At 36.2% G+C, this 14,261-nt stretch overlaps 1 protein-coding gene across 1 annotated transcript; it reads left to right on the top strand.

Moving 5' to 3' along the window:
- Positions 1-6,679: 6,679 nt before the first annotated feature.
- Positions 6,680-13,446, top strand: LOC127878866 (uncharacterized protein K02A2.6-like). Its single transcript, XM_052425392.1, has 2 exons — positions 6,680-6,876; positions 11,949-13,446. The coding sequence occupies exons 1-2, from the start codon at positions 6,680-6,682 to the stop codon at positions 13,444-13,446; spliced, it is 1,695 nt and encodes a 564-aa protein (XP_052281352.1).
- Positions 13,447-14,261: the final 815 nt, after the last annotated feature.

The following is a 14,261-nucleotide window of genomic DNA, read 5'->3' as shown; positions in this document are numbered from 1 at the left end:
TGATGGGCAATTTCATTTTTTATGGCATTGCCGAACGAATAAGTGGGAAGTATGATGTTCAAAATCGTATTTACCGCTTCTTAGAAATTGAGCTTGGGATAGACAATTAAACCATACACATAGAGAGAGCACATGGGATAGGAAAGCCGTCAGCAGAAACGAAAAGGGTGTTCTAGATCAAAAGAGACCTATTGTGGTGAGTTTTCGAGATTATTACATCAATAAGTGGATCATGAAAAAGCATATCTACTAAAAACACTCGATTTGGCCTGAATAGGCTGTATCCACGTGAGATATCTATAGCAATGTCAATACTTTACAAATTGCAAGAGGCGTACTTTGCACGGGCAAATAAGAGTAAGGTCCAAATCAGGTATCATGCCAAACTATTCATTGACGGGAAATGTGTACAGGATGCAATTCCTGACTGGTATGACGTGCTGAGCACAGACAGAATGAATGAAAGTTATAAGACAATAACTGGTGTACATGTATTCCAATCACATATGTGGTAGAGACCGGTTCGACTTGCCCGTTGTGACCCAGAATGCAGTGGCTGCCGGGAAGAAGTCTTGAGTTCCGGTCCTGGTTGTCCTTGTGTAAACCATGTTAATGATCTTTTTTTTGGAAAGCCAAGATAATCCTGGGTGATTCTCAGTGCAAGTGACCCCATACAGCGACGAAGGGTAAGTACAGACCTTGTTGTATTGTCGAGTGAAAATTTTTACTGGAGAACATTATATGCAATCACACAAGTCTATTATCTACACAAATTAGACAAGGATTGATAGTGAAGTTAGCAATGTGTTCATTAAAACGAAAGTGAAAGTGTATGCTCAGAACCTCAATTTACTCATCTCCAAGAAAACAACTACAGGTCGCCGCCATAGGGAAATACAAGAGAACAAATGACCCAAGATAGTTAAAACATTAGCGAAAAACTGTCCAACATGCAAACAACTAAGATGTCGATAATAAGTCCTGGAATTCAGTTGTGGTTGAAAATATTAAGTTTCCCTCAATGGGATCACCGATACGTGAAACAACCACAGGTAAATCTCCAAAAGTGAAAGTCACAACACAAACAACGCCAAGGGCTAAAATAGAAAAGCTGGAATAAACGATCATGGGGATATAAAGAATTGAGTAGCGCGATCCCAAAAAAAGTGTGTTTACCGAGCGAATTGACTGAGAAAACTGATCTGCCGACCGATAGAAGAATTGATCCCAACAACCAGCAAAAGTAAACTCGGGAGTAGGACAGCGATAAGGTCACAGGAGCAATTCAAATTTGCATGAACAATTTACAAGGATTAATAGGAAAGCAATATAATAAACTGGACAGTGAGTAATTAAAAACATTATGCAATGGCCTAATAACAATTGTAATTATAATGTAGAAAACTGTGATGTTTTGTGTCACGTAGAAAATTTGATTTAAAAAGTTAACAAAAATAAGAAATAGAGGGGCATGATTTATGTAAGAAAAACGCTTAATAAATATGTTCATTTTGTTAAGAATTTAAGTGATTGTGTTATTTGGATACAAATGGATAAAATTGTAGTTACAAATGGAAAAAAGTATTATTATGTGTGGCTTACAACATTCCATATGGTAGAAGTTGGGAGTGTCTGGTTTTGATATGCTTTTGTTCACATAAACATGATGAGTATCATTTTGTAATTGAATTACAGAAATAAGAAAGTTTAACATTGATAACTTCTATTGGAAAAAGCCAAATTTGTTTAAGTTTGTTGTAATAATACAATCCAAAATGTTCTAAACAATACCAATCTTGCACTATATATGAACAAAGCTTTTAAACTTAGAAACTTAATTTATGATTATTATGAATATCCTAAGACCATTAGAACACAATCGTACATAACCATTTTATGTAGATTTATCATGATAACAAGGATAGACCTTTCGCTTATTTTGTGTTTGTATATGAAAATGGTATCTATTTTTTATACAATTTACTAGTCACTTGACTACTCGTTTGTTATATACATAACATGTATATGCTGAATACTCATGTACAACTGTCTATGGTATAAACAATAAACTGTGAAACTGTTATTTTACCAAACCGAAACAGTGGTTTTTGTTGTTAAGTTTTTGTTCTAGTACGTTCAAAACGGACATTTGATTTTTAAATTATTGCAGCAATTTTAGCATAGCTTTTCTTTATTTACATAATGATTTTTGGTAGGAACAATAGTAAACAAGACCATTTCCTTTGCCAACATTTATAGTGTTTTATTTGTTTATAGCAACAATTTACATGTTCCGAGTGCTGTAAAGGAATTAGGTCTGCATGTTGTAATAAGTCAACAATGCTACTATAGCGTGTTCTTCGTCGGATCGCACGCGACTCACACAGCCAAAGGTAAATTATCAAGATCGCTTATAGAGGTCACATGTCAAAAGTGATCGAAATGCAGCTTACCAATACTACAATTGTTTTACTAGAATAATTCTGTATAATCGATCAGTATAGCGACTTTGTGTCTTTGTGTTAAACTTCAAGGTTGCAAACATGGCAAAAGTGTAAAGCTTAAGATTTTAAACATGTTTACAGGAATTGTGTAATACATTGTTTATACACCAAATGGACGAGGGCCGTATATTAAGTAGAGCTTAAATTATATTTAGTGGTCAGAAATAAATTGGAACTGATTGAAAAACTGATCCAGATTTGCCCTCTTTTTTGTAGCTGTATACATTTCATACAATTTTAAACAATGACATATCAAAATGAAGACCTGAGTACTTATTTAATATAGAAGGCATCAATGCGTGTACGATTCATTTTTCCCAAATATATTATTTCAGGGAGGCAAAGCATTTAAACATAAACAATGCACACTACACAAACCTATTTTCTATGATATTTAGTGCTAGACACAGGTAATTCGACTTGGTTCAGATGTTAGTTTTGTTCTAATCCGTGTATTCGGAACACATTTTTACAAGTTAACATTTCTGAAAAATGTTCACCAACTAAAAATATGTTCTTTCGATCTTGCTATTCTTGACCTTATCAGCGAAAGCGTTTTCTCTCAATCCAAAGCGAATTTTAAATACTCATTCGCCTTGGTAGCCGCACAGGTTTTGTGGTACATATCGTTTCCCTTGCAACTGAGGCATCGAGTGTGCTTCGTATTTTGGATCAATATATGATATAAACATGAATCTACTTAATTTATATACATACACAATAGACAATCATCAAATGTCTGATATTTAGAATAATCAGTTACAACAATCAAACACAAAAAATGGTTTCAGTCAAAGCTAATCTTTTTTGTATCCTTTACAGCTCACATATATCATCAACGGTTATAAATTGACTGAACATATAATTGGTGCAATAAATGGGGCAACAAGGTTTGTCCCTTGAGAAAAGTATATTTTTCAAATAGTAAGCGGAATACGTAATAATTTCTTTTTTTAAATGACGCAAACAATACTATATTAAGACAGCCATATAACTTAAAAAACCTCAACATTTGACATAAACAACATTTCGTTTAAGTGCTTTACAGCTATACTTAAGCCCGTCTTTTGTCTGAAAAGAAACAATAACTTCTCCAAAATATTCTCACTAATCTTTCTTAAAATAACACAGATTTCAAAAACATTATTGCACAAAAGAACTCAAATATGTATGTAACCGTTTGATCTGAGTAAAGAAAGGACAATAAATCAAGCAGCATTTACTACAAATCGGTTGCGATAAAGTTTAAAAACATAACATCATGAACATAATTAGGAAAACGAAAGGCTTTCATGGCCATAATTTGTGGTTTAACGATCGTTAGATTTATTTCGTAGAATCTGTTTAATAACAATAAAGAGGAATCTGTATCGCGCCGGCAGTTAAGCATATCCCCCAGCGTCCTTAGAGTAAACTTAAATTATGGAATCAAAGCAATTCACCCAGTTACGCAATTGCATACATGAAACATTAGCAGGTCGTAAAACACTCGATTTCAACTTCTTAGCTTATTGAGTTATTTTTTTCTTTCGTGAAAGAATATATTTTGCTTGTGGGAAATAACAGGGTAAATTTCTAAGATGCTAGAACGCTAGATTGATTCTGCACTATGAAAACATCAACAGAGGTTAAAATAGTTCTCAATACAATCTATTTCTACAGATAATTTAGACATTTGCTTAAATGTGGGCCAATTAATCGTGCATACATTTTAAAAATGGGTGTTGTTCGTGAAATGTTTTGTTTGAGCACACTATTTTTCTGAGCATCATTTTTGTGTAGTGTGACTAAAATGAAACTTTTTATAGAAAAAAGTATAGTTTCATTGAGATTTATTTCCGACACGGTTGTTTCACTGCGGGGAATCACGTGATCACAAAAGTACATCGTACGCACAAAATGGCGGAAAAAGCTCTCGCTTAATGACGAAAATCCAGGTATTCTCATATTTTATAATATCTAAATTAATGATAACTATGCGCAAAGTACCCGCTTAGTCCCCTTATGTACTCTGGTAATTGTCGTTTTTCTTAGATTTCTGTAGTTTTCTCAAACATTCAGACACAATAAACAATGAAAATTGTACATCGTCTGAACATACTTTATTTTAGACGCGTTTGCTATTCGAGATGACAAACATGCTTAGAATATTTTGTACAAGGTTTTCCACGTTGTTTAAGCTTTTTTTAGATCTGTGGCGAGGGATTTGGAAAATAGTACATCGTCTAAACGTTTTTTGTTTGAGTACATCGTCTGAACGGTTTTGAGTACATCATCTGAACTGCTTCTGTTTTTACTTTTAATGCGATGTTTATAATAATAAAATTGTAATAACATCTGTGATCAGCCAATTACTTTATTTATAACGCTAGTATTCTTTTAATTTTACTACAAAAATCAATAGGCAAATAAATCCTTTATGTCCATCCGTGAATGTGTGACCCTGTCTCTCAACGTTTTTATTTCGACTAATGAGTTTGATCTTGTAGCCATAACAGAAACCTGGCTTGGCATATCGACAGATAAAACCTGCTTAACCGAGCTCTTATCTGAAGGCTACCAAATAAAACATGTACCACGTCCCAGTGGTTGCCGTGGGGGCGGAGTTGCTCTAATACGTAAGACTAGCATTGAAATAAAAGTCTTGACTTCAACTAATGAAAAACAATTCATTACCTTTGAACACATGGACTGTAGTGTACAGATTAAAGACTACTCTCTACCATTGGCTGTAATCTACAGACCACCTCCATCAAACGACAATGGCTTGAAATCAAGTACTTTCTTAGAGGAAGAATGGTCCCAGTTTTTATCAAAATATGCAACAACAGATAGCACATCATTTTGACCGGCGATCTGAATTTCCACCTTGACGATCCGTCTGATTAAGATACCCTAAAATTCAATAACATACTCCATTCTTTTGGTATGATGCAGCATGTAAAAGAGCCAACACACATACGAGGACACACTATGGACGTTGTGATCACCAGGGACACTGTGGATACGGTATCCAACGTAGTTGTTACCGATCCTTGACTTTCAGTCGGCACAGGAAACATTTCAAAAGACCATTATGCCGTCATCTTTAATGCAAGAGCATAAAAACCAGCTCCGGTAAGAAAAACTGTAACCTTTCGGATACTACGAGATATCAATATTGAAACATTTAAACAGGATATCACTGAGTCAGAAATACAATTTGAAAATATACATGACCCTGAAACCCTTGTCCAAACTTATGATACTAAACTTTCATCTTTGGTAGACAAACATGTTCCACTAAGAACAAAATCTATAACCCTGCGACCGACTTGCCCGTGGTACACAGATGAGCTTCATGACGCTAAACATATCAAACTAAATTTGGAAAGAAAATGGCGAAAATCGAGACTCACTATTGATCATGAAATTTATAGAAACCACTGCGCCATAATGAACAAAATGTTGAAAAAAGCACGCGTAGATTTTTATTCAGATAAAGTAACATCCTGTGGCCGTGATCAAAAGAGCATGCACAAAATCACAAAACACTTACTAGATGGCCCATCTGAAATAGCTCTCCCTTCTGGCAAAACATCCGATGAGTAAGCACAAGATTTCAATATTTTTTTCATAAATAAAGTTGAAGGTATCAAAAAAGATATCTCTGAACATGCCCTATCTCAAGCAAATTCAAAACAGAGTAATGATAATAACCCAACAGCACAAACATGCAGTTTGACACATTTCCGTCCGACAACTGAGGAAGAAGTTGAAAAATCATTATGCAATCCCCAAATAAATCTTGCCAGCTTGACCCTATTCCAATTTGGCTCCTGAAAGAATGCAAAACTGAACTTCTACCAATACTGACAAAAATCATCAATCTTTCGATGGAAACAGCAAGTGTGCCAAGATCCTTTAAAACATCACGTATAAGACCTTTATTAAAAAAGCCCACCTTAGATAAAGAAACACTACAAAACTATCGCCCGGTTTCGAATTTTCCATATATTTCAAAATTATTGGAGAAAGTTGTCAGCAAAAGAATAGATGAACATTTGACAGAAAACAATTTAAATGAAGAAAACCAGTCTGCATACAGGAAGTTTCACTCAACAGAAACAGCTTTATTTAAAGTTCAAAACGATGTCCTACAATCATTAGATAAGAAAAAGGTCACTGTCTTTGTTATGCTGGATCTCTCTGCCGCTTTCGACAACATCGACCACATAACCCTTTTAAACCGCCTCGAACAACAGTTTGGCTTTGCTGAAAAACCACTACAGTTGGTTGCTTCCTACCTATCTGACCGCTTCCAAACGGTGAGAATTGACGGCAAGGTATCAGAACCAGTGCTGCTGAACTTCAGCGTACCCCAGGGATCTGTGTTAGGCCCAAACTTTTATACCATGTAAACTAAACCTGTTGAGAAACTTTGCAAAAAACATGGACTCGGGCATCACTTCTACGCCGATGACTCGCAGCTCTACCTTTCCTTTGAACCCACCGATGGAGCAGCCCAAGACGAAACACTAAATCGAGTTGAAAAGTGCCTCCACGATATCATCTCGTGGATGAATACAAATATGCTCAAACTTTACACCGACAAAACCGATGTCATATTATTTTCAAGTCAAAACAACGCCAAGTACGTAGATGGGTTAACTATTAAAGTAGGGGACTCGACAATTAAACCATCGCAATACGTTCGAAATCTCGGTGCTTGGTTTAATTCAAGAATGAACATGGAACACCATATTGATGCTATAAGTAGATCATGTTTCGGTCAGATTAGACAAATAGGTCACATCAGGCAATATCTTACACCAAATGGCACAAAATCCTTGGTCAATTCACTTGTCGAGTCTCGGCTAGACTATTGCAATGCACTGCTGTATGGAACACAAACATCAGCTATCAAGAAACTACAAAATGTTCAAAACACTGCGGCGCGTGTTATCACAAGAACATCCCGCTATAGTCACATAACAGCGATCCTAAAAGAATTACACTGGCTCCCAGTAGAAAAAAGAAACCACTTCAAAATACTTACCAATGTGTTCAAAGCCGTAAATGGACAATCGCATGTATATCTGAAAAACCTACTTAACGTCTACGAACCAAGGCGAAACTTAAGATCAAAGAACGAAGCGACTTCATTAGTGATTCCAACAAAGATTAAATCCGTATCCTTGTCTCTGTCTCTGTTTTGTCTCTGGTTTGTCTTGCCGATCTTTCAAATCTATGGTTACTGTGCATGTTTTTTGTTGTTTTACGTAGTATTTATTGTTTAAGTTTTAGATTTTATTGTTTTATTAATTGTCTTATAGCTATACACATAGGGTAGTTTTATAGTGTCTTGTTGATCTTTCTAATCTAGGGTTACTGTGCATGTTTTTACGTAGTACTTAGAGTATAATAGAGTAGTTTTATAGTATAATTGAGTAGTTTTGATCGATTTCTTTTGAAACAGTGTTGCAAAATGTATTTTTTTTTAAGTGTTCTTATGTAAAGCGCCTTTGAACCTGCTCTCTTGCATGAAAAGGGCGCTATATAAATCCGGCATAATAATAATAATGTTCTCTCTACATATCGAAGGGCAAATATATTAAGCCCTCAATATGAAGTGGACAAATAACACTGGATTGCTTTTGATTGTTTCATATTGAGAAATAGACAACAGTGAACGGAATGAAAGAAGCTTCAGTAAGGGCAATTTTATAACTGCACTACCATGACCACGAATATTTGTGCTTAGGTACAGCTGACTTGGTTTGGAAACGTCACCGGGCACGAATCTCTGTGCAAGACTTTAACCAGGGCACGTTATAAGGAGGTCGTCAGAAGAAAAGCTGGATGGATAATGTAAGAGTGGACATCCCTTTCTATGGATGATTACTCTAAGCAGCACACAACAGACCTGACTGGAGAAGGATTTCTGTATTGTTGCCCCTCATTCCCCCAAACAGCCGAACCGGTCAAGGGATTGATGAGAAAATTATCACCGTGATATGAATTTAATACATCTTGTGAATGACTGTGATAAAGAATTTATTTAATCAACATTCATATATTTGAATTTGTGAAAATGCCAATCTATGTACTGTATATAAGCATAATCTTTACCTCTCTGACTATGACATAACCCATACAAAGCACTGGAATTTTAGTTTAGTGCAAATAAAAATTACATTTGTTACATAAAACATAAAACGTTAAGTTTCTTATTTTTAGCTCACCTGAGCACAAGGTGCTCATGGTGTGCTTTTAGCTTCACCATTTGTCCTTAATGCGTCGTCAACATTTTTCCTTGGTAGCACTCTATAGGTAACATTTATTGCTTGATTGTCATGAAACTTGGTAAGAAAAGTTGTCCCAGTGATATCTTTGTCGTGTTCGAAACTTGGCCACACCAGGTCAAAACCTAGGTCACTTGGTCAAAATAAAGAAAAATAGTGTTAACACTAGAATTCACATTTATCGTTCAATCTTCTTGAAACATGGTCACAACGTATGTCTTAATGATATATCAGCTTTCTTTGAAAATGGTTCAGGTTCGTTGAAAAAGATGGCCGCCAGGGGGGGCATATTTGCTCACATGGCTATAGTAAAACATTTTTTACACTCTAGAAGTCACATTTATACTTCAATCTTCATGAAACTTGGTCCGAACATTTGTTGTTATGATACATCGGCTTAATTCGCAAATTGTTACGGTCCGTTGACAAACATTGACACTAGGAAGCGGGGCAGTTTACCGTGTATGGCTATAGCAAAACCTTGTTAACACTATCGTTTATAAATAAATATATTGCTGCACTGATGTTGTCTATTGGAACTTATATCTGACAATGAAGAAAATACACAAAACACTAGTTGTAATGCACCACATGCTGAAGTGTACAAATGCATAATTTCAACATTGCGCTAGGCTATCAACAGCAGTATATTCTGATAGGAAGACATTCATGTACCGGGTATAATAGATATAAAATAGATAATAAATATAAAAGTCCTCAAAATGCTTTAATCCAGTAGATTTCTCTTGAAGCATTATAACTTTTGTAAAGTGTATTTGCTGTTTTTTGCTAATGTATTATATCTGCCCCCCCCCCAATCAAATTGGGCACATGTCCGGTAGGAAGTTATTTTATCAGTTATTTAGCTTCAATAAAAATATTTTACTTCCTGCGTGTGGCAACTTCTGATCCCAGTCAAGATCAAATAACACAAACATGTATTCGAGGGCCTCAATATGATGTTGCATATAAAATATAACACTAGGTCACAATGACTTCTTTATTAACATTAAACGTTATTTCATGACATAACATTAACATAATTTGTATTTGGCATAAAATAGTACAAAACATTCTTAAAGCATTCGGAAAGTCTATAACAATTTATAAAATTAGTATTAAAAGGAGGTGGTAGAATCTGATAAGAGTTAATATTTGAGATGTAGATATACAACTATTTCATATCTTAGATGCATTAGTACAAACTATTTTACGAATATGTATCTCGTTAAATTGTCTGCTTGTGTTGTAGTATTCTCATAGCTTTGAGATTCACACGATATCGATTCCACTTAACAGTTCGCTTTTCGTTTTGACTGATCCATTGTTAATGTTTAGATGAAAATCTGATTCAGTAGCGCCATGAATGCCACGGCATATTTTTCACAAGATGGCTGCTGCTCAAAAAGAGCCCTTGCAGAAATGCTTTTCTTTGCTCGCTTTTTGGGAGGAGATACTTTATACAATGGTAAACGAAATGATGACTTAATGGGCGTTAGCAAAGGTGTAATTTGTTGCAGATAAACTCCAGTGTGACATGCAGTTGACGAAATGCATTTTGGTGTAACTAATCGTATTGTTTGCGATGTTTTCAAGCGCTTTCTCTTCAAGCGATGAAGAGATAGACTTCACTTTTGGCGCATTCTGAAATAACAAAACAGCTATATATAACAGACATCTAATTATACCAATTTATTTTATGACATCAATATTTTATCTTCACAAAAATAATTATATATCGATTACCACATATATGTAATTCAGACTAACATTTACATTTTATATTATATACTACATATATTATTGAAGTTGGCAAAATCACCGCAAGCTCAGAGCTGCCACTGTTGCGAGCCAAGCATTATATTTTTAATAAGTTCTCACATGCGCCAAGTATGTAAAAAGAAATGTCACATGCGCCAAGTATGTAAATAGAAATGTTATGTTCAGTTTAGTTTTACTGCAAATTACTTTTGGTCTTTTTAAATATAAATATGTGAAAAGCCAAGGACCTTTCGTCCAAATGACATACCTCATATTACATTATTTTCATGCTTTTATATATATAAATAACAACCTTTTTCGAGCGTGACTTGTATTTAATTTAATTAATTTAATTTAATACAATTAAACACTATATAAACATGTAAAAATAGCACAGGATTTTGTGTTTTCTGATCATAGAACGGAACGTCATTTGGACGAAAAATCGCTTGGCTGATCACAGATGTTTTTACAATTTTATTATGATAAACATTGCATTAAAAGTAAAAGCAGAAGCAGTTCAGATGGTGTACTCAAAACCGTTCAGACGATGTACTCAAACAAAAAACGTTCAGACGATGTACTATTTTCCAAATTACTCGCCACAGATCTAAACAAGCTTAAACAACGTGGAAAAACCTTGTACGAAATATGCTAAGCATGTTAGAAAGCAAAAACTGTTGTATTTATTTGTTTGTTTGTCATCTTGAATAGCAAACGCGTCAAAATAAAGTATGTTCAGACGATGTACAATTTTCATTTTTTATTGTGTCTGAATGTTTGAGAAAACTACAGAAATCTAAAAAAACGACAATTACCAGAGTACATAAGGAGATTAAGCGGGTACTCTGCGCATAGTAATCATTAATTTAGATATTATAAAATATGAGAATAACTTGATTTTCGTCATTAAGCGTGTTATGTATAATGATCACGTCAGTCATGATAAACCCCGCCTACCATGTTGTATTGCTGCATGCCTATCGCTGTATATGTGTAGTATTAAACTAGCCATCAAACAGACCGGTGTTCTCGCGTTGTCTTAAACCCACATACACAACAATTGGCGACGAGGATTAAGCAGAGTTTTTATTTCGGGAATTTTATCCTTTCTTTCAAAATGAAGTATTGTGCATAAAATTCTGGATATAACATCTGTGATAATCATGGCAACAGCGTTAATAGGAATCATTAATCCGTTTGAGAGTAACACGGAAACGTGGACTTCTTATCAAAAACGCCTGGAGCAATATTTTATTGTGAACGATATTGCAGTTGAAAAGAGAGTGGCTGGATTACTTACCATCCTAGGGGAAAGGACATATTGTCTTCTCAGGAGTTTAACGTCGCCGGCAAAGCCGTCGGAGAAGACGTACAAGTAACTGTGTGATTTGCTTAGCACTCACCTTAGTCCAAAGCCGCTGATCATTGCCGAACGTTTTCGATTTCATAAACGAAATCAGGCGACGGGGGAATGTATCAAGGACTATGTAGCGACATTAAGGAAGTTGGCGGAATTTTGTAACTTTGGCAACAACCTTAACGACACATTAAGGGACAGATTCGTTTGCGGTCTTCGTGAGGAAACAACACAACGGAAGTTGCTTTCAACAGTTGACCTTACATTCGCTAAAGCAATAGAAATTGCAACTGCTATGGAAACAGCGACCAAGGACGCCGCAGAACTTAAGTCGTCGGCAGCTACCGGAAGTGTACACCGGATTGCTAACCGTAAACACACAAAGACAAGACTACCGCCTAAAAGGGAAACGGTGCAAGTTACTTCTAAACCGAACTGTATTCACTGTGGGAAGAACAACCATGTGTCACAAAAATGTCGCTTGAAAAATGCCGTATGTCACTTCTGCAAGACAAAAGGACACATTCAGAAAATATGTCCCAAAATGAAACACGTCAATGCAATGAACACCACAGATAATAACAATGTTTTGATTATTAATTCTGTGAACCGTGGAGACAACAAAATAACAGTGTCACCTGAAATTGACGGACATATATTCAGAATGGAAGTTGACACAGGATCGGCGGTGACATTAATGTCGGAAATTGATTTCCGAAAACGGTTCGGAAATGTACCACTAGATCCCGCGAAATCAGAACTTAAGACGTACTCCGGGGAAATCAATAAACAAGTAGGTACCAAGGTTGTAACAGTAAAGTACAATGGACAATCAACACAATCACGGCTTTGTGTGATTCAAGGCACTGGTCCTATGTTGTTCGGGAGAGACTGGCTAACGGCTATCAAGTTAGACTGGCAACGCATTGTTCCCGTAAACGTGATCGAAAGAGATATTGTTAAAGACAGACTAAACACGATTTTGAAAAACAATGCAATTGTTTTCGATGAAGGTATCGGAAAAGTGAAGGACATAAAAGCCAGGTTAACATTGAAAGAAGACGCGTCACCCAGATTCTTGAAAGCAAGGACAGTTCCGTACTCTATGAAACCGAAAATAGAGCGTGAACTCGACAGCCTTGAACGGCAAGGTATTATTTCGAAGGTAAATACCAGCAGATGGGCAACGCAAATCGTTCCATTATTGAAAAGCAACGGACAGGATGTTCGAATTTGTGGAGACTTTAAAGTGACAGTCAACCAAGCACTTGAAATTGACAAATACCCCCTACCAAGGATCGAGGACATCTTCGCGAATCTGTCACACGGACAGAAATACTCGAAACTGGATCTTCGCCAGGCGTATCTCAAACTTGAGGTCGACGACGACAGCAAGGAATTGTTGACCATTAACACTCATCAAGGGCTGTATCGGTACAACAGATGTGCGTACGGAATATCGTCACTTCACGCACAATTGACCAGATACTTCAAGGAATACCTGGAGTGCAATGCATTCTTGATGACATGGTCGTGACAGGGGACAGTGATCAGTCTCATTTGGATAACCTCGAGAAAGTGCTTTGTCGTTTGAACGAGTTTGGTTTAAAACTAAACAAAGACAAATGTGTGTTCTTTGAGGATAGAGTTACGTATTGTGGACACGAGATCGACAAAGATGGATTATGGAAGTGTACTGATAAGGTGCAGGCTGTGATTGGCACACCCACACCTAAAGATGTTACTTCTTTAAGGGGTATCTCGGTGTTCTCAATTACTACCACAGGTTTCAGCCGAATCTCGCGACTGTCATTTAACCACTAAACGCGATGCTTGAAAAAAATCGTAAGTTTATTTGGTCAAAAGAATGTGAGATCGCGTTCCAAAATTCAAAAAAGCTGATCACTTCTGAGCCCGTGCTTACGCATTATAACACAGATCTACCTGTTAGACTGGCGACGGATGCCTCTCCGGTAGGAATATCGGGAATACTGTCTCATGTCATGACAGACGGTTCTGAAAAACCTATTGCTTTCGCGTCAAGGTCATTAAGCAATACCGAGCAAAGATACGCGCAGATTCATAGAGAAGCGTTGGCTATATTCTGGGCAGTAAAGAAATTCTACCCATACCTGTATGGTCGGAAATTTTGCCTAGTAACGGACTCTTAGCCGCTGTTATCAATCTTCAGTCCAAGCAAAAGCATACCCGCAACAACTGCTGCGCGCGTACAAAGATATGCTTTACCTATCCGGTTTTGATTACGACATAGAGTACAAATGAACAAAACGGCATACAAATGTTGATGGGTTGTCCAGATTACCCGCGCCGAATCATAATCATAACTCTGAT

Source organism: Dreissena polymorpha, chromosome 4 (assembly GCF_020536995.1).
Source record: "Dreissena polymorpha isolate Duluth1 chromosome 4, UMN_Dpol_1.0, whole genome shotgun sequence".
In the NCBI taxonomy this organism is placed as follows: domain Eukaryota; kingdom Metazoa; phylum Mollusca; class Bivalvia; order Myida; family Dreissenidae; genus Dreissena; species Dreissena polymorpha.
Note: the sequence above shows the minus strand (reverse complement) of the source record. Positions and strands in the feature narration are given on the sequence as shown.